Source organism: Tyto alba, unplaced genomic scaffold (genome assembly GCF_018691265.1).
Source record: "Tyto alba isolate M040663 unplaced genomic scaffold, T.alba_DEE_v4.0 Super-Scaffold_10, whole genome shotgun sequence".
Taxonomy (NCBI): Eukaryota; Metazoa; Chordata; class Aves; order Strigiformes; family Tytonidae; genus Tyto; species Tyto alba.
This window is the reverse complement of record NW_024881262.1, coordinates 29,393,490-29,413,969: the sequence shown is the minus strand read 5'-3', so window position 1 is coordinate 29,413,969 and position 20,480 is coordinate 29,393,490. Positions and strand designations below refer to the sequence as shown.

The following is a 20,480-nucleotide window of genomic DNA, read 5'->3' as shown; positions in this document are numbered from 1 at the left end:
GGTGCATTTCGCCGCACAAGGTATCTTTTTGGACTTTTTCCCTCCCTGCGTGCCCGCAGCCCCGTTCCCCCACGATGGCTGCCGGTACCGGGGGGTTTTCCCGCGCTCCCCCTCAGGTTTGCTCGGCGCGGCGGGTGCCGCTCTACGCATGCGCGGCGCTGGGAGGACTCGGGCACGTACCATAGAGGAGGAGCGGCTAGGTGGCCGCCCCCTCGAGCCGCCAGCCCCGGAGCGGCGGGGCCGCGGCCATGGCGGGGACGGCGCTGAAGCGGCTGATGGCCGAGTACAAGCGTGAGTCGGGGGCAGCGGCGGGGACGGGCGCTCCTCGGCCTCCTCCCCCGCTGCCTCTCCTGACGGGATCCTTTTGAAAGCCGGGGAGGGGGGGGCGGAGGCCGCTGGCCGGGGCGGTGACGGCCGCGGGGCAAGGCCGCGGTCCTTCCTTCCTTTCCTCCCTCCCTCCCAGTGTCTCGCCGGCCGCGGCTTCCCAGCCCCCGCCGGCTGCTCCTCCGGCCTGCAGAGCAATCCCTGCGTCCCTGCACAGCAATCCCTGCAGAGCAGAGACACCCCCCCCACGGTGTGAGGGGTTTAGCGGGCACCGGGGGGCTTTGGAGCGCGGCTGTGGAAGAGGGGAGTCACGGCTGCCACCGCTTCCCTCAGCGAGGGCGTCCTCCCTCCGCCCTGAGCCTCGGCGGAAAACCACCCAGCGCACCGAGCCCGCTCGGCACCCCCGGCGGTTTCGGCGGGGGACACCGAGGGGCGGTTGGCACGCCTGGGAGTCCGTGGCGCGGGGAGCTTAGTCACGGGGAAGGCCTGTGGGTTCTGGGCAAGTGGCCAAGCTTTATTTTTTCCCTGGTTAAATTTTCCAGGTGGAACAAAACGCAGCCACGGAAGCCTCTGTTGCAGAGCTTTGTTACCTCAAAGATAATTAGTGGGTTTTGCCAAGACCTTAGCGGGATGGCGGTGGTTAGTAACAGCATTTAAACTCGAATTTAGCAATCTGTGACATAGGCTTGTTTAAAAATCTGCCTGAGATGTGACTTGCAGAGGGGGTGGCTCCTCCATAGGGAGCAGGGGCCTAATGCTGCAGGCTGGGTCTCTCCGGGACATCCCGTTTCTCCCGGGGTGGATGATCTGTTCCCTGGTGAGCTTGCGAGATGTCCGAAGGTGCCTTTTTTTTGGCAAGGAATATATTTTGTTTGTTTGTTTGTTTCCCTGCTTGCTTTTGACCTCTGATGTTCTGACTTTTATTTAAAGCAAGGACATAGAATGGAGAAAAAAAAAAAAAAGTGTTTTGCTAGGATGGTGTTAGGCTGTAAGAACTGGCCTTCTGCTCCAGTGAAGGTCATTTACAGAGCTCCTGCGCTTGTCCGGGGACTAGGATTGTTTCTCCATCATTTAGTGAAAGACTCCAGCCTACATACATCCACGCTTCGTGCCCATACTGTGTTTATTCTCAGGCTGCTCTGCAGAGCACAGATGGCTAAGTTGAACTGTCACTTGGGTGTTTGTGGGGTGGGGGGCTGGCCTGGGGCCCCCCGGTCGCTCGGGCTGCTGCTGGTAGCTGCTTGGGGCACTGAGCAAGCCCTGCCGGTGCGGCTGTGCAGGTAACGCTTGTGCTGGCAGTGTGTCCTAGAAACCTGCATTTTTCTGTTGTAATCCAGAAGCTCTGACCTGAAAGGCAGCTGCAAAAAGATTTTGTTTTTATCTGTTTTCTTCCATAAATCCCCTCAGTCCCCAAAAGTGTTTTTGATCATTTGTTGTTGAGAAGCTCTGAAATCTTATTAGAACGTGTTGTATGAATTAATTGTGTAGGGAAAAGTGGTTTTAAATAGCATCAAAAAGAATTTGACTTAATGCTACAGGCAGATATTACGTGATTCTTCTCCCCATGGTTTCCTAGGGTAACACTTAATATGAACTAAGATAACATCTTGTTTGTGATCTTCCTTTATAAATACTTGCCCGATTCTAATAAAACGTAGTGTTGTAAAAAATGAATGTGATCTACAATGACTAAGTGTACAATGCTTTGACTTCTAGAGACCTGAATTACAGAAGTAGAGTTTCAGTTTCGGTGGCTACCTGGATTATGCTGTGCTACGTGTGCACTTCCAGGCTTGTTACTTTCCTTAGTGGCTGCTCTCATCTCATTTTCTACAAAACCCAGAATCAAGCCTGAATTATAAGTCTTCCCTAGTGTTTCACAAAAGACTGGGCAGTTGCAGCTCTTCAGAAGCTGTTTTGCCCTGTAGAAATCTTCAGAAAAAGTTATTTTGAAAAATAAAAATAGTTGTACGTAGATCTGCTGCCTCTTTTTTTTTTTTTTTTTTTTCAGAAAAAGTCCTGTCTGGGGACAGGGCTGTAGTCTGAGATTCAGCTTTGCGTGAGCTTTCAGCTCCCTCCTGACAATGTATGTTCCTGATGTGTGTTTCTGGTGCTAGTGTAAGCACTGTGTGGCCCTGAGTCAATGGGAATGGGGAGTCAGCTTGAAGTGGTCCCCTCCTCCTGGCTGCCTGCCTTGGATGAAATGTATATATCCATGTGTATATTTGTGCATGCTTTTTTTTTTTTTTTTTTATCCTTTAATTTTCATCCTGCTCTATCTCTTCCCTTCAGTTACTTCTAGTCGTGACAGAGATGTTGGGCAGTCAGGGCCTTGCTAGTGGCAGTGTTTTGTTTACCACACTCCTAATTCTTTCCTTACTTGCTTTACCTTTTTAGTTTTGGTCTTTTATTTTCTCTGTGTATGTGTGTGTGTGTGTTTAAATCTTTAAATAAAGGTTTATTGCCACCTTATGTGAAAAATGTTTGACGTTGTGAGGAGTTTCTACCTGTTGGAGCCCAAATACATTATTCCATTTTGGAAGAGGCTCTAAAATTGCACTGTTTCCCTTCCTTGTGGAGAAGGGAGGGAAGGTGGCTCTGGGAAGCCGGATGAGATGGGTTTATTTTTTGTCCTCGTTTAGGTCTTTGTTTGCACGTTTGGCATATGATGATCTTTTGCTGTCTCATATTTATTCAAGTATTTTTTTACTCTGCCAGAAATAATTTAGATAAAGCTTTAAAAAAAATCAGATAAATATAAAGGCATAGCTTCTGTTAGAGTATATGTTTGTTGTTAATTCTAGGTTTAGAATGGTATTAAAGCCTGAAATTAGTCACTCAACAGCAGCTTACATTTGTGAGAGTTAAGAGATGGAAACCTTCTTTTTGTACATTTACTGTTTCCTGACTCTGTGATCCTGAAGATGTCTTGTTGCTGGCTGAACTTTTTAAATCTAAAATGGGTTACTTTGAAAGTATTAAGTCAAATCTGTAGATGCAAGGATCGTAGTACCTAGTTGTATGCACTGTCAGATGCTACATCAGAGAAGAGAGAAGAAAATGGAATTTCTGGCAGAGTAGAAAGAACAGGATTCTTGTTTCAAGCATTCTCAGTCCAGATGCTGTCAGATACTCAAGTGAGTATGTGCCCTTAATATTTCCTGAGTCTTGTATGTTTAATCACCTTGGAGATACGCTAAATTGATACAGTTTATTGAAAGCAAACTGATGGACTTGTCTTAAGAATGTAATCAGTCTTTTTATTAACTGCTTTAACAATAAGTTGTGTTTTGAGTTCTCCTTTTGGCCAAGGTGTAATTGGTCTGTCTTGGTCTGTACTGACTCCGTAATGAGCAGTGAAATGCAAGGGGAGGCACTGATTGTGTGTACACCCAAATCTGCCCCAAGTTCCTAACAGAAGTATTGTACTTCTCCAGGGTGAGCTCTGTTTCATTCAGTCTCAGCTTACAAGCAAAGCTTTAAAGTAATATTTAGCTATGGTACCACAAGCTGGGACTTCACTGCATTTCAATTTGGAAGCAAATCCCCTGACTCTGTGCAGCAAAACCATCCTGCAAACCAAACGGAATGCGTCGTGGAGGATGTGAAGATGGAAACTGCTCCAAATGCTCCCCAGTACTGAAGAGAGACATTGCTCTGAATCAGGTGGTGGACTGCACCCAACACACGTGTCTGAGTAGAAAGCTCCTCACAACCCCCCAGACCCTGGGGTGCCCTGCAGTGGTTGTGGTGATGTACAGGCACCAAGTCACAGCCTTCACTTCCAGCAGCAGCTGCCAGCCTCAGCTTGTCCTTGCAACTCTGCCGTGCCTTTGCTTCCTGCAGAGAGTTTTCTTGGCCTTCCCCTTTACCTCTTTCAAAACTGATTCATTTTCTGGCTTTCTGTTTTATCCTTTTTCCATGCTGACTGCTTGCCCTTCTGCTTTTTGGAATCCCTTAACAGGACTCTGTTGCTCATGCGTTTGCTCTGTAGGAGCCCTGAAGTCTTGCTTGTCAGTAGGGTACTCCATGGGCATGTCAGGAGGTTGCTTTATCCCACAGCTCCTGCTGATGGCACCTCTGGTAAAGCTGTCCATGTAAGATACCAGCACAGGAAGGTGGCCTGGCTCTGCCTGCCCCAAAGAGGTTACCTGCCCACCCACTGGTAGTGGGGGGAAGTCCTGATGCTCTCGAGAACAGGGGCTGTGCTCCAGCACCAGCGTGGAGTCCCACAGCCCAGGTGAGGGTGACGGAGCTGTGGTGCCAGGAGGGCAGATTGTCCCATGGAACATGATGATCCACTCCTTGAAGATTTTTTCTGGACCCACAGTCACCAGTCAGCCATGGGCAAGGAGCTGCCACATCGAGGGCTCCTGCAAAGCCTTTCTGCTGATCTTGCCCCTTGGAAAAAGGGCACGCCGCTGTCGTGGGTGGACAAGTGAGAGGACAGCATGACTTGGCACATGCAGAGGGGGAGAGCTTTCCTTGGGAAAGCTTTAAACCATGCATGTGGGAGCAGGGGGCTGTTGCGCAGGCCAGGAGGCCAAACTCAGTCTAGCAGAAGTTTACCCCCGGGCTGGATGCCATGGAGAGCAGAGGGTGGCCTGTTTCAACTGCTGATGCGCTCCTGTTTTGCCACGCAACTTGCTTGGGAGGACAGCCACAAAGGGGCAGGGTGGCAGGGGAGAGTGGGGTAGGAGACTGGCCTAGCTGACTTGTCAAAGTTGTTCTGCAGTGAAAGGTTAAAACAAATGCTCTGATCACATGCTTTTTGCTGCTCGCTTCAAAATAATTGGAAAAAATACCTCCTGACACTGCATTAAAGCGATGCTATTTTAGAGGCTCTGGTAAGACTGAAGCAGCTGATGCTGTGTCCGCTACTGGCAGATTGTGCTGTGTAGCTCTCAAAAGCTGTGCTCCCAATTTCCCTTTGAACGGCTCTAGAGAAATCACAGGGTAGGATGTGACGATCCACATGGAAAAGGAAGGTTTCTTTCCTCAATGACCAGGTATAGTAGCAGCCACTTAAAATCAAAGCTCGTGTGCCCCTGCACTGCCCAGTTACCACTTTGCCTGATCCTTATTGTTGGAAACATCTCTGAGGGGAGAGCTGAACAAGTTGAAGTGGAAGATTGAACCTCCATCCTTGTAAAGACCCTTAGCTCACGGGGTTTGGCTCTCGCTTCCCATTACTTGGGTTGTCCTTGGGGGTGGAGAGCTGTACGGCACACTTCTGTGCGGCTGGCTGCTGCAGGGGACGTGCAGATGCTGCCACCAGGCAGCCACAGAGGCTGCCGGGTTTATCAAATGAAATCACGGGAAATATCAGAGGGATTTTCTTCCTCGAGAGCGCCACAAGATGGAGCAAAATGACTCCAAGAGCTCCTGGGTTTGACATCTCCCTCTTTCTATCTAAAAACATCAACAAGAAAAGCTGTTAGAAACCCACTATCAAGCTGGAAGAACCTGCTCCTTAACGTTAGGACATCGTGGGAAACCATAATGCTGAGTTTCAGTCTGCTGCTGTGCTTTTGAACTTCAGTTGGAGAGATGTGTGCCAAAATTAATGGCAATCTGAGTGAACAGAAGAGTTTTGATACCTCTCCTCTCAGCGTATCTCAGCACATTTTTTAATCCAGCAGAAACTTTGCTGTTTGAAGACAAAAATCCGTGTGCTGTTTTGTGCAGTGCTACTCACAGTTTTCACACACAGCCTATCAGAAGTTAGGTCAAGCATCTCATTTATCAGCTTGTGACCTCCCGTGTTCCCCAAGTCTGCGTTCCTGCTTGTTTTCGTGTGTGGGAATGTGCATGGCGTTCCCTGTGGCTGCATTTTGTGTGTTATGGGCCACTAGTAGTCCACAGGCCACTGGTTGGGAAACACTGTTCTAGATAAGCAGCTCACAGCCCTTACTTAAGCTGGCCTAATTACTGTCACCTCCTCTGGTCTGACACCCTTGGAGCGTCACCTCCTGCCACTGGTCCCACCGACTGCCTCATGTCTCGCTCGGAGCTGTGGGGCTGGTGTTCAGCCCCCCCAGGAACTGCAGGTCCTGTGCACGCCTGCTCTTTGCCTTGCCAGCTGCTACCATCCCGCAGGCCTTCAGAAACTGGAAGTTGATGGTCACTGTACTAGATAGTAGAAAAACTGGTGATTATTTTATCAGCGCACAGAGGGCTGGCCTTCAGCAGGCTTGAAATGAAGTACTGATGCTGAAGGTTATTGTACAAAGTGGGAATTGGACCAGTTTCCTACAGAAAGTAAGGGTGGATGGATCCAAACTTGCCATGTGCAGCCATGGCTGCTTTGTTGCTGCTGCTGGTTTCACTCGCATTTTCTAGGCCGTGCAGGAGGAGTCAGACTGAATTCAAGGAACAGAGCCACTTGTCAAATCTCTGTTGCTTCTGCTTCTCCAATTTTTTGCATCATTTTGGGGTTTGTATTGAGATGCTGTCAAGCCTGAGTTGGTGCAGAGAGGTTACAGGAATACATCCCTTTTTTTTTCTTCAGGCTGTTGAGTTTGTACCTGCAGATATTACAGTGCTCCAAGAGGAGAGTGTTTCCCATGCTTTATGGAAAGAGGTTTTTTTCTTCCTTCTCAGTTTTAAATTACTGCCTCTGGGAAGACTAGTTTTGGGACCCTTGAAAAGCACAAAATGCCAAATAATTTTGTCTAGAAAGCTGTCTTGCATGAAGAAGTTAAATTGTCAGCAGTGAGATACTGGGCCTTCTGGATATGGAGTTTTGCCCAGTAAAGCACGGCTGGAAGATTCCTCCCATGGTGTCCTCAAGCTTTTCTCCAAGGGTGTTTGTTGGTGGGGCCTCTGTGCTAAGCTGTGGCCACCCAAATGCCAGCTGAAATGCTTGGGCTTGCAGGTCATGTTAACTTTCCTGGTATTTTTCTTTTCACAGAGCTGACCCTGAACCCACCAGAAGGGATCGTAGCAGGTGAGGAGCTGAGCAGGGTTTGTGTACTGTGAAGTTGTAGCCTTGCATTCAAGTAGTGCTAAGCATTGTTTTGTTTTTTTCTTAATAGGTCCCATGAATGAAGAGAACTTCTTTGAATGGGAAGCTCTGATTATGTGAGTTAATACTGTTTTGTATCTGAAAGCAGCACTTGCACACTATGATTAGCTTCTAGGAGAACAAGAATGTAAAAAAATAATATCAGTTCTGCATAACATTGACATTTATTGCTGCTTTTTTTTCCACTTGCATTTTCCAGGCTGTGCAGGGGGAGTCAGATTGAATTCAAGGAACAGAGCCACTTCTCTACCTTTGGCTGGGAACTTTTTTTCTGACCCAAGCAGGGAATTATATTTGAAGTGTAAACAGTGTGACAGAGGCAATGTTCGGGCTTAAGTGATCATTTGTTGTACAGATGTCATTATAATAAGCAACACTCAGCATATGTGACAGGAATCCTTATTTGGGCTCCCTTGCGTATATATTGTATATACAAACACTGTAGGAAACAAGGAATTGCTTGTAGATCACACAGACGTGTTGGGAACATTACTCAAATGCAAATACAGGTCGGGTTTTTCTCATGCTTTAAGTGGAGCAAAATACACAGATTATCAGTGGTAGGAGAAAAAAAGAGCAATGTGTAAAATTAGTTTACTTACTGTTCCATTTTTTCTAGAAAGAGAGTATTGACATCTGAGAGAGTATTCAAATTAAAAAATCTTTTTAAATTCTTTGCACTTAATGAATTGGCTAGTGTTGTAAAGACATCAGGTGCAGTGGTTCCCTGTCGAAAGCTCTTTTGTTGGTGAACAGCTGTGATCACTACCTGTTGTGTTTGGGGGGGGTGAGAGAGACTTCTTTACAAAGCTGTGTACTCCACCTTCTGCTACTGAACTGGTGGGTACAGTTGTTTATAGCACAATTTGCCATGAAAAGACAAAAATCTTGCCCAGCATCTTACAAGTCATCTTCTCTCTTGCTTGTACTCTCTTACTCATGCTGTACCCTTCTTTGGGAACTTTAAGTGCATGGAATCACTGATGATTTTTACAAAATAAAGTTCTAAAACGTCAGGGGGGAGAAAAAGAGACCTTTAGTAAGAGTTGGTGATTTCCTTTCCTTCAGCCAGAGCCAGGAGAACACGGGGGGCAGCAGGCAGCATGCCTGCTCTGCTCTTGGCAGGTTTTCACAGCAACCACCAGTGCTGACTTGCGAGATTCTGAACTAGCATGGGTAGCAGAATTTTCCTAGCTCGGTTTGCTCAGAGTGTATTGTCTAGGGATGGAAACCAAGATTTCTTGGGATCAGGCATGCAACCAATACAGAAGCATCCCGAGCTGTAGCACATCACCTATTCCACACAAGCTGGCTGCGTGGGTGATCCTACTTTATGGCAAGCGTGAGCTTCCGAGTTATTTTAGGCCTTGGTAAATGGAGATTTGGATTACCACTGCTCGTTTGCTGATTGATATGAAGAGTTGGCAAATGCCTCTGCTTATGTGCAGCAATTTATCTTGTGATAAGCAGGCTGTACCTCCTGGTAGCTCCATCCCCTGCAAATAAACACTTAGCATGGAAATAGGTAATTTGTTGCCTGACACCAGAGATTTTGGCTGCAGCGTCTTACACTTTATCTTTCTGCAAGTGAGACAGTTACCCTAGTTACCACTTTTCTGAAACATGCGCTTTGTAATGTACCAAATTTCAGATCAGACAGCTGTGCGTTGCTTGCAGTGTAGAAATCCCAGAGGATTTAGTGCACTCGGAATGTGGGAGGAAATTCCTGCATATCGGTACTTTCTCGCAGCAGAGACGTTGTGGTTGAGTAGAGCTTTCATGGGGGACACACAGAAGCACTTCTGGATTTGATTGATTACCTAGAAAATACTTTTTCTGATGTTTCCCGTAACAAACTCTTAAACAACAGAAGAGCCACTGGCAGACTTGAAAGCCCTTTAAAGTGCTGAGTGTTGAGCTTCAGGTCTTTGTCAGCGCAAAATGAGAGGTGGAGGTGCTTTAATTTTGGTTTCTGTATTGTGTGTGTGCGTCATAATAAAATTATATTTTAAGATCTGCTAAATTCTGAAGCTGTGGTACAATAGAAACATGTTTACCCTAAACACGTTTGGTTACTTTCATCTCTTTAGAAAACTCCTATTAGTAGAAGTATTTGTGTACATTTGGAAAGCAAGCTAAATTACTTGTTTATATTTGTGATAATTTTCTTGAATGTTTTGTAATCTCAAGTGTGCTGTGTGAGATTATGGGAATGAAAGAAGTGCAGGTGAGGAAATTAAAGTTGGTTTCAAATTTTTAGATGGATGAAGTGAAAAGGTAAGTAAGTAGCATAATAGCGAAGAAGAGAATAGAATACTGTTTTTTTTCTTTCACCCAGTTTATATAAAACTAGAGCACATATAATGGCAAATAAATACAAAAAAAAGTTAGACCTAAGAGAGAAAAGACCACCCGTTTATCAATGCAGGGGTGGGTTGGGTAATGTTACACAAATGGATGTAAGAGTTTGACTCACAAGTAAAATAATGGTGGTGGTAATTTGTATTTCTGGTGTTCTTGCCCGCAGCAGCAGTGCTGATTAAATGTTAAATATATAAATGTTGAAGCTGTATTGACATGGCTGAATGGTGAAACAGTTCTTAGGCTCCCAAAGTGAGTGCAGTAGATCCAGAACTGAAAATACAATACGGTAGTCTTTCTGAACAGTGGAGGTTTGGAGCCTGATGTAAAATGCACCCTTTTGATGAGACATCAAACAGTAGTTGCATTGGTATTTCTGAAAGCCAAGTTTTTGTGACAGGGTGACTTATTTGTGGTGATAAATAGCCCCAGCATGACAAGAGAGTTTACCGTAATGCCGCTCAATTCCTTAGCGCCGCGTGAGGTCTGACAGGCTGGATTGTGTTGTGCAAGTTAATGAATTTATGTTTCAAGACCAAATTTTGCCCTCTTTGGTTGGCATATGCAAGTGTGTGTTGCTATTAAAGTTTATCTCCAAAAGACACAAAACCACGTAATTGTTAAGAACTAAAGGTTGCTTGAAAACTAAACAGTATAAATTGAAGTCAACTTAGCAAAAACCTGTCTAGAAAGGTAATTAGATCTATAATTAGTCTTATGACTTTTGTTTACCATGGAATTCCCCTTTAAAGAATCTGATGACTGTATGTTTTTGTCTTTTTTCCAGCATCTTTTTACAAATAAGAAGCCATTTAGAAATGATTGTAGAATTATCAGTGCACTTTTTCCTCCTGGTTTGGCAAATGCCTGCCATCCTTTTCTTTCCCTTGCCTAAGTAATGGCCAGTTCATGGAGCTCAGAGTTTCTTATTTTCACACTATGTCAACAGGGTTGTTCATAGCATCTCTCTCACAACAGTCTCGTTGTCTAGGAAGTCATTTAATGCCCTGTGATGGCTGGAGGAGAGCTGATGCCTGCTCCTCAACGCTTTGGGGGAGGTCTGTAGAGTACCATCACGCGCGGAAAAGGTTGCAGATATTGCCTGCTCTACAGGCTGCAAAGAGTCTTAGGTGGAGCAGGTTTAAGACAAGCTATTTCTTAGAGTTATATGCCTCAGGGCTGTGCAGAATGAGTGCCTTCTGTGTGCACACGGTGAGCCATGGCCGGTGCTTTGTCTTCCCTGGGGTGCGGGAGCTGCTTAAGGCAAGCGGCCCGTTGGCTTGGTGCTCTTTGCTCGGTGGGACGGGTGTCCCCACTGCGTGGTCTGGGTGTTTCTTGGAGGAACCCTAATCAAGTACTGGGTAGCCTGGACTCTAGCACAGCAGCTCGGGCAAGATCGTGGCGTAAGGCACAGAGGCTGTGAATGTGGTGTACTTTGCAATCACCACCTGTTCTGTAAAGATTTCAGAAGGTGCTGTGCTCTTTACCTCTCTGGCCCTGCCGATGTCCTTTTTGAACTGAAAGGGGTGCTGTCAGAGTTTAAATGTGTGAGTGTTTTGTAGTTGCAAATGCTGTCTTGGATTAACTTTAATAATTTCTTTGAAGTTGATCCTGGCAGCACTGGATGGCTAAAAACATAAGCATTTTGCTCACATAATACAGGGCCTAAAATGGAGCATGTAGGGTTAACGTATTTGACAGAAGAGCCCTTAAGGCTGTGTGTTTGCTCTCAACACAGAACATAAGACACCCACCAGCTTTTCAATGCATGTATGTACATATTCTTAGAAGTTCAACAATAAGCCTTTAAAATAGAGCTGGAATTAAAATGTTCATGAAAAAATGCATTCAGTTTACTCAGATGTGAATTGAATCCTGACTAAGTTTAGGAAAAAGGCTGGAAAGGGAACAAAATCGTTGAGACGGTTTAGCTCTCTTTCTTGAAGCATGTTGATGCATTTCTCAAATCTCACCTGCCAGTGTCAATATTTAGGTTTAAATCACGTAGTTCTTCTGTTTATCTACCGGCCAAGTCTTCTGAATCCCAAGGTTTAAGAGTGAGCCTCCTAAGGCTCTAGGTTTTGCTGGTCTCAATTTTCTTTTTTTTTTTTTTTTCTGTTACCAATTGCAGCCTTAACTGTTAGGAGTGCTTGAGCTTGTTCTTTCTGGCATGAAGAATGTGGATTGGAAGGAGGAGGCATGAGCATATTCCTAAACCTAATTTCCCAGACAGTGTAAACCTTGTTTGTAGAGATTTTTACTGAATACATGAGGTTTCCCTTGGCTAAGATTTTCAGTGATGAAGCTTGTTTCATGGGCTTTCCAATCAAGGGAGATCATGTTTGTGTTATAACTTCCAGATGGTTCATCAGGTTTCAATAAATCATGTCTAATAAACTTTTTTGCTCATCTTCCAAAAATGTTTTATGTAGGGAGAGTAAAATAGTTGTCTTTATATTCTCAACTTGATTGCACTTTGAACTAGATGGTGAACACAATAAGGAAATGTTTCTACAAGAATCCTGATGAAGCCATTTGTTCTCTGCGTGCACTTGAGGGGAGCGCAAACTAAATACCTTAAGTCTGCAAAGAAACACTGTTGTCCTGCATCTAGCAATTATGGTCCCTGAGCTGTGTTTTTATTTTTACAAAACATTGCTGTGTTTTTTGCATCAGATAGCGATAACTGTTTATGTGTGGTTATGCTCGATACTGGCAGTTTGAATCTCCTTAGGTTTTATAAATTATTTCAGAGTTACAGCATTTGACATCTCTGCCTTGTGTAGCATAACAGTATCTTCAAAGGCACAGGAGTCCCACACCTGCCTCTGCTTTCTCTCGACGTGCAGACGCTCAAATCCTGGAACATGCCTTGGAGCCAGATACTCCAATTATATCCAGACACACCCTGCTAATTAAACAGTGTTGTGACCTTCCTAGTAATTTAGTGTGCAAGCTTTGATTTCCCTCTTCCCTCCCAAGCCCCATATTTGGATTTAAGTTTATGAGGTGTGTGGGGTAAGAGTGGCGTTAACTCTTTGTTTTCTGGAGAAGATGATATAACCCAAAACTCAAATGTCTCGGAAGAATCTGGGTGAAGAATTATTTAAAACTCTGGTGAATAGCTTTTTGTCTGTTCCTAGGGGTCCTGAAGACACCTGTTTCGAGTATGGGGTCTTCCCTGCAATTCTGAGCTTTCCACTCGACTACCCGTTAAGCCCTCCGAAGATGAGGTTCACGTGCGAGATGTTCCACCCAAACAGTGAGTCTGACGCAGCGGGACATACGGGGGGTGGGTTGCTTGCGCGCCTTGAAAACAGACTTCTGCAGCAGGAGGGCTGGCACCCTTGCCAAGGGTGGTTCTCTCCCTTTCCAACCTTGAGTGTGCAGTAGGAGTGTTGAGCTGTCCAGCAGTTTTGCTCTGTCTTAGGGTCACTTTCTCTTCATCATGTGATTCCTCCTATACCTTTTGGTCACAAACAGTCCAGTAAAGATTCCAGCAGTTGTGCTGCTTTTAAGATCATTCCAGGAATACTTGTAACTATCGGAGAAACAGTGTAAACATAAATCTTCTGTACATGATGTGTGATTTAGTGAATTAATACAGACGCTTTCCAGTCTTGCTCTGTGCCTTGTATTTAAGTAATTCGGTGTTATTTTAATGAGTGAAAATTTGTTCGCATTCACCAAAATGTGGATGCACCTTTTTTAGGCAGCATGGCTTTTTTCCCATTCAGTCACAGGTTTAATAACATTTCTGACATGATCTTTCTGAAATAGAGTGCTCTGTCCAAGCAGATGACACATTTGCAGGCATTTAATATTAAGACTTTGCTGGCTGTTTCTCTGCAATTCTCATGGGGATAATATTACCTTCAGACTTTTCAGTGGAAGTAATGAAAGTAACAAGTTATTCCACTAACAAGTTTGAGCCTTGGGCAGGTGAAAACCTTAAAGCCCCCTTTCGCAGCCTGGAGCACTATTTTCTGGAGTCAGCCTTGGCATTCTTTGTAAAATTGTTGCTTATGCCACCTGCTAAATCAACATGGATTGCGCAAACATTGTTTATCATCACCCAGATCTGATGAGCTGGATCTGTATTCTAAGCTGTTAGGTCTCTGCCACTTGAGAGCAATAAAAGGAAAATGCTTTCCTCCTGCCTAGTGTTTCCTCCCCAGATGATGCTCCTGCACTTTCATAACACAAATCGTAATCTCAGCTGGGAATTGATTTATTTTATCCCATTCCAAGGAAATTTGCAATTTCTTGACGCTCTTCTGTTCTTCCCTTCTCAGAGTACCACTGATGAAGATTCTTGCCCATTTAATTGCCATCTTTCTGTTCTCTTGTGGAAGACACACCTGCATGTCACAGCGTAGAACTGTGCAGACATGCCCAAGGCAGTGTAGCATCACCTCTGAAGCTCTGATGTCTGCAGCAGTGTGGCCGCATTGGCACTTTGCTCCAGCTGGACTAATTCACACAAACTTCTTGGCAGGACTGGTCTCCATGGGCAAATCCTCTGTAGCTGCATTTGTGGCCTTGTCTTGAGGCTCACTGCTCACAGCTGCTTTGTGTGCAGCATCATCAGGAGGAGTGGGATGGGGAGAAGCACAAACTGCCTGACTCTCCTGTGTTACAGAGTGGCTCTACACCTGGGCACTTCCTCTGTGGCCTTAACTGGAACATACTGCATGGTCAGCTCAGCTCTTTAAATTCCTCTGATTCTGGGTCGTGTTAATTTAAAGTTGAGATCACCTAAAGTGGCCACCTCAGTCTGTCTTCTCAGGTGGGACTGTGATGGTCTGGTTATACCCAGAAAGACTGTAGAAATAGGTGGCTCTACAATGCTTCTTCTGTTGCTTAAGTGCTTATTCCACCTGTGAGGACTCTCAAGGAAAGTGTTTAAATGGTCTGCTGCATTCCCTTATCTTTGCAGTTTGCGTTATGTACGGGGTGAATTGAGACACCACAAAGCTATCTTTTAAAATAAAATTACGTTCATGGATGGTCTGGCAAAGGTAACTTCAAAGTGGCGGATTAATGGCAAGTCTCAGACTAGTACTTAGTGACGAAGGGGGAAGATGCCTGCTCCTTCCTGGAATCAGCCTTTCCTGTCTTGACTGTGCTGCTGTGGTCCAGCTGTTTTAAATGAGGCACTGCATAAAAACATTAGAGTAACTTACAAGCGAAATACCTTCTCCCAGCGTGTTCCTAACTTGCAAGGAGAAGTGCAGATTCAGCATGTGTTGTTTTTACCTCTTCCAGCTATGGCTAGACCCAGCTCCTGGCCCCAGCCTGGGGCTGCAGGAGAGGATGTAAATGAAAGTCTTCCAAAGCCCTTATGTGTTGCAGGCTTGTGCAGACATTAGCTAGGTGAATGGGAAGAACTGGGAATGAGCACAATTGCTTCCCACGGTCATTCCCTCTTTTTGTTTTGTCTTGTTTTCCTGGCAGTGGCACAGGTTTGGTCACCCGAGGAATAGCAGCACTGAAAGTACTGGGCTAGTGTTGTCATTCTGTGGGAGGCTGCAGAATGAGGCCGTGTTGCTAAAGCAGTGTTTTGAACTTCATTCTCTTTGTGCTGCCTCTTCAGCCTTTCTTTGGCCTCATTATCAAGTCAGGGGAGTCCAGTATCTGTGAAGACGATTTGTACAGTTGCAGATGCTTTGCTTACACTAAAGGTGGGAGGGGAAGACATCTGTATCCTTAATTGTTAGTTTACCTTGTTTCCATGCAATTTATGCAGCTGAGCTTTAAGCAACATTAAAAAAAGTAGCGTGAGCTCTTCTGGTTGCACCTCAGTAATGTTCAAAATAAGATCAATGATGTTGTTTATAACATACCACTTTTCCCTCCTTGCCGCAGCAGAGCAAGTTTGCGCAGTTCTTTTTATGGTCACAGTCCAGTGGAGGATTCCAGCATGCATTCAGTGCTGTGTGACTGTTACCCTTCGATTTAAGTAGGACCGGTTAACTACTTGGAGCAGTGTGTGTGCATAAATACTTGCCTTGTTCCACCAGACTGCATCTCATATTTTTTTCCATGGAGCCTGTCACTGGTTATTAAATGACACGAGCGCTCCCAGCAGGCTTCGGTTGGTGGAGGATGACCCATGTTTGTTAGATTTGCTTAAAGGAAATTTTTGCTAGATTTTTGTGTTTCAGATTTTGTGTCTTCTTGCCTTTGGAAGAGGAAATTTAAAACTGGGTTTAGCTTCAGTCCTGTGAAAGCCAAGTCCAAACATTCATCTGTGCTAAGGATCTGGAGAGGCCAAGTGTTTCCACTGAGTAACAATCAATCCCCTGTACTTCTTGTGCAGTTTACCCAGATGGGAGAGTTTGCATCTCTATTCTTCATGCTCCTGGGGATGATCCCATGGGATATGAGAGCAGCGCTGAGCGGTGGAGTCCCGTGCAGAGTGTGGAAAAGATCCTCTTGTCTGTTGTTAGCATGCTGGCAGGTAAGGACTGCTCTTTTATTATCAGTAGCTTAGACAGCAGTTACTGAGTTAGTTAGAGCTGCTTCTTGCTGTTTGATTTGTTGGTGAGCAAAGGACATTTAAAGCTGCTCAGCAGCAACCGCAGTTCTTAAAGCCCTAGTATTTATTTATTAATAAACCAGTTTTATGAAAATAATTGAAAAAAAATAAGATTGAGTTACTAAACAGGTGTTCCCAGCTCTTTTCAGCTCTTGCAGGTCTTAAAGCTATTGATTAGAGCCTGTGTTGGATTTGGCTTTAGCAGCTGAAGTGTTAAGAGCCGGATCTAACCAGTATGGGAACCTGGAGTCCATGGCCTCCGTGTTTCACAAGCCAGCACCCTCCATTTCTGGTTGTTATTTGCCTGGATGAGAATGTACCCCATTCTTCCACGTCTGGTTCAGAGAAAGGCTTCTTAAGAAGAGGGGTGGGGTGAAAAACTTTTTGTGCAGCCTTTTAAATGGCTTTCCCTGAATCCAGCAAGGGCTGTGGATCAGCTCTGTCACATACAGCTCCCTAAAGGACGGATCCTTATCCACACAGGGGACAGAGCCGTGTCCCTTAGAACTGGGTTTGAATGATAAAAGATTTTAGATGGTTTAGAAGGTGAAGTTGATCAAAGAGCAAGCAACAGATTCTCACGTGGGACCGTTTTATCTTCAAAATAGTAGCCCACTATTTTGGGGAAGCTGTGCAGAGAAGCTGTACCTCGCTGGGCTTCCCGTGCCCTCCAAGGACTTGGTTTGTGATGCAGCCTTACCTGGACTGGCTAGCGTGGGAGTCACCTGACCTCTCTTGTTCTCTGGCTGTGCATCCTGTTTTCTCGTGGCTTTTGGAGGAATTAGTCTAAAACAGCAATCGGTCACTTGCTTTCAGGCTGCTGGCAAACTCAGCTCTGGCTCTGCAGATAGCATAAGGCCAGGTTTACCAAACTGGGTGACCTACACATCTACTGACTTTTTGGGACAGATCATCAGCATTGTGTCGAGAGAGTCATGAGCCCAAGATGTCTGCTGTGAACTGGGCTGGGATGGATTTGGACTAGTGTGTGAAGCAAAATGAGTGGAGTGCATTCTGTCTTGGTGGTTTGTGTCATCCCATGACAATCGTCCCGCTGTATGCTGACCACAAACCTGATAAATCCCATGTTTCAGCTTACCTCTGTACAAAATGAAGTGTTGGAGTCATAGGAGGAGGGGGCTAATGTACTTTGTAAAGTGCTCTGAAATCCTCAGATGAAAGATGTTGCAGAAATGAAAGCATTCTATGGGTTTTCTTGGTTTGTTTTGTTGTTTTTTAATAGAACGAGCCATCCCAAAGAGTGACAGAGCCTGTTTGGGTGGCCTGGTCGGGAGGGCTTTGTGTCTGTGAAGCCGCAGAACCAGAAAAAAACATTTTGTGGGGAGCAGTGTGCTGTTTTAAAAACTCTTGATGGCATTGGTGGTGCTGCATTGTGTAGTCCCATGTGCGCGCTGGAGCTCAACTGCTGAGAGCATAAACAAAAGAAAGTCTTGCTCCTCTGCCACTTGTTTCTTACCTAAACTTGACCTTGCTCTGTGATACTCTCATGTGATCTGTTAAATCAGAACTGTTTGGGACTCCAGCAGCAGTCAGTGGATTTTCTTTGGTGGTGTTTCTGTCGTCCCAAGCAGGGGAAGTGTGCCAAAGCCCCAGGGAAGTGGCAGTACAGAGGCATTATTGAAAAAGCAAGGGGGTCTTGCTCCATTGCTTGCCTGCCCACCTATCTTTTGGTCTTTCTCTTTTCAGAGCCAAATGATGAAAGCGGAGCCAATGTAGATGCCTCCAAGATGTGGCGGGAAGACAGAGAACAATTTAACAAAATTGCCAAGCAGATTGTGCAGAAGTCACTTGGACTTTAAGCTCGCAAAGAGACAGAAGTGTTCTGTATTTCTCTCCACCTGAAAATGAGCAGTGCTCAGTGCTGGTACCAAAAAGGAAAACTTTTCAAAACTAGATCTTCTTATAATTCGTTATTTATTTACCATCTCTTTTCTTCTTCCACTGCTCCGGAAAAGCCTCTAGTTCACTCACTAAATTGTGTGGAAAAGGGATTTAATACTGGGGAAAAATATGGAGACAATGCTGTTTCAAAGGCTGCTTCTTGCTACCTCACTTCATGGTACGGAAAGCTTGGAGACTTTGCAACCTGCAGCCCACCTTCACCAATCTGCTGTTTGAGAACAGAGCTGGCTTGGATCACCTGCTGGAAGAATCAGTTGTATGTTTTTATAGGTAGCGTTGCATCTGGAGCACCAGTAGATGGGAAATAATCTTACCAGTTTTATGAAACTGGCTAAGCTGAGGACAGCGTTTGCAGTCAGAACTGATTTGAAGAGTAGGGTTAGCAAGAGAGACTATAAAACAAGGTTATGGTCAGGATGTGTTAGGAAAGAAAGGGATTGTGCAGCACGCAACTTTAACAGAAGATCTAGAGTTGTCAGTGAGTGGCTGGGGGTCTGGAATGGGCTGCTGTTCCCGTGTAACACTGTGAGTTTGTGTTGAGCCTTTGAGTCGGTGCTTGGAAGACATCCCAAGAGCTGCTTTATTACTCCTTAAAGACACTCAGTTGTAAACTTTACATTCAGTTAGAGGTGCAAGATGTAAAGACCGGATTCTTAAACATTTTGGTCAGGTTCCCCGTGGGTGAGGTAGGTCACTGGCAGTCTGGAAATCCAGTGAGAGCGTGTTGGCTCCTCTGGGCATGTAAAACATCGCTGCAATAATGTCAGCTCCTCTCCTGTTGACATTTGGCTGTGGAGAGGGTTAGGCACTGCTGGCCTTTGCCATTACAGCCCAGGTCACCCGTTTTTCAGGCGAACGAGTGAAGATGGACGTGACAAGTTTTGTAAAATTAACCGTAACACTTATTTATGCTGACTGCTCTTGTGTATTTGAATGGGAGTCAGAGAAAACACCGCCTGTTTTTCTAGAGGCTGCTACGCCGCCTGTTTGGAACTGCAGAGCGTTGTAGCCGACCGCTGGTGTGGAGGGTGTGGGAAATACCAGCTGCAACAATCAGTTTGCACAACTGCTTAGGGGCCACTGCTGACCTTTGTGCTTTGCAAGCAAATCTCTTGTGTAGGTCCAAATCTTCTCCAGTTTACTACAAGCAATAACATGCCCGTTGATAGCACGTGGAATCACGTTTTGTTGGCAGCTTTAAAGGGGCTAAACTTGAGAAGGGCTTTTTATTTTTCTGTGAAAAGCGTGTGACGTGGAAGGAGTCGCGCGGTGGAGAGAGCTGAACAGAAGTGACTGTGTGCATGCGCGTGTGGACAACTTGTCAGTATTTATGTCTTGCTGCCTGTGCTGCATGTTCACATGCTGCAGGTCGCAGTATGCCATCGTTGTGCACCTCTACAGAGTTCCTATTGCTACGACTTGCTGATCGTACCTCCTTGTAGAAGTAATTCTTGCCTTGGTGTAAGGGTGGGAGGGGGACCTGACATAGTTTCGGAGCAGAGGTGATGAAATAGTGTTGTACCTAACTAGTATTTCAAGGCATACAGGAAAATGTAGAATTTCTATGCAAACTGGGAGCATTTTTTTTTGAATTGTAGTAGATGGAGTGTTGTTCCTGGGAGTACTGCAGCTGCTTTTGGACACAACGCTGGGGAGCTGTGAGCACCACACGCCAAACGATGGATTCTGCAGTCGTGGCAAAAGTGGGCTTTTTTTCAGTGCAGAGTATTTTATTCGTGTGTGCTCATTCATTATCTTTATTTTATGGTGGGATCTAGTCTGTATACTGAAAATAAAGTGATTATATTTTCTCCTTTCATAGATGTATGCCAGTGTATTCCCGTGGGTGTTTCAGGTGGGTAACCAACTAACTGGTCAAGAGAGCCCAATTCTGCCTTGGTCCAAAGGAGTGGAAGGGTTTACTCTAACACAGTTAAAACGCAGGGGATGCTTTAGCAGAGTGGAAGAGTTAACACAGTTGCTTGGGCTTTCCAGGCAAGTGTCTTGTTTCTAATGATGGCAATGACTTGATAATTCAAAGAAAACGAAAAATCTCACAGCTGGAAGATGTGATGCAGTTTACTTCTTACATGGATCATAACAAGACCTTTGTACCTGGCCCAGAATATGTTGTTACAGCAACAGGTAAATGGTGAGTTTTCAGATACCATTCAAAATCTGCTGATGTGAGCTCTTGGGTTTATGAAGGGCAGTTAGATGTCTAGTTCCCCCTGAGAATTTTCATAGTCCCCCAGTCTCTGTTGCTTGGAAATAAAGTTACTTATAAGTGACTGGCATGCAGCA

At 45.2% G+C, this 20,480-nt stretch overlaps 1 protein-coding gene across 1 annotated transcript; it reads left to right on the top strand.

Moving 5' to 3' along the window:
• The first annotated feature begins 174 nt into the window (after positions 1–174).
• On the top strand, positions 175–19,995 carry UBE2G2 (ubiquitin conjugating enzyme E2 G2). Its single transcript, XM_042795776.1, has 6 exons — positions 175–291; positions 7,238–7,273; positions 7,362–7,407; positions 12,856–12,974; positions 16,035–16,175; positions 17,961–19,995. Exons 1-6 carry the CDS (start codon positions 249–251, stop codon positions 18,071–18,073), a joined length of 498 nt encoding a protein of 165 aa, XP_042651710.1. The 5' UTR covers positions 175–248; the 3' UTR covers positions 18,074–19,995.
• The last annotated feature ends 485 nt before the right edge of the window (positions 19,996–20,480 follow it).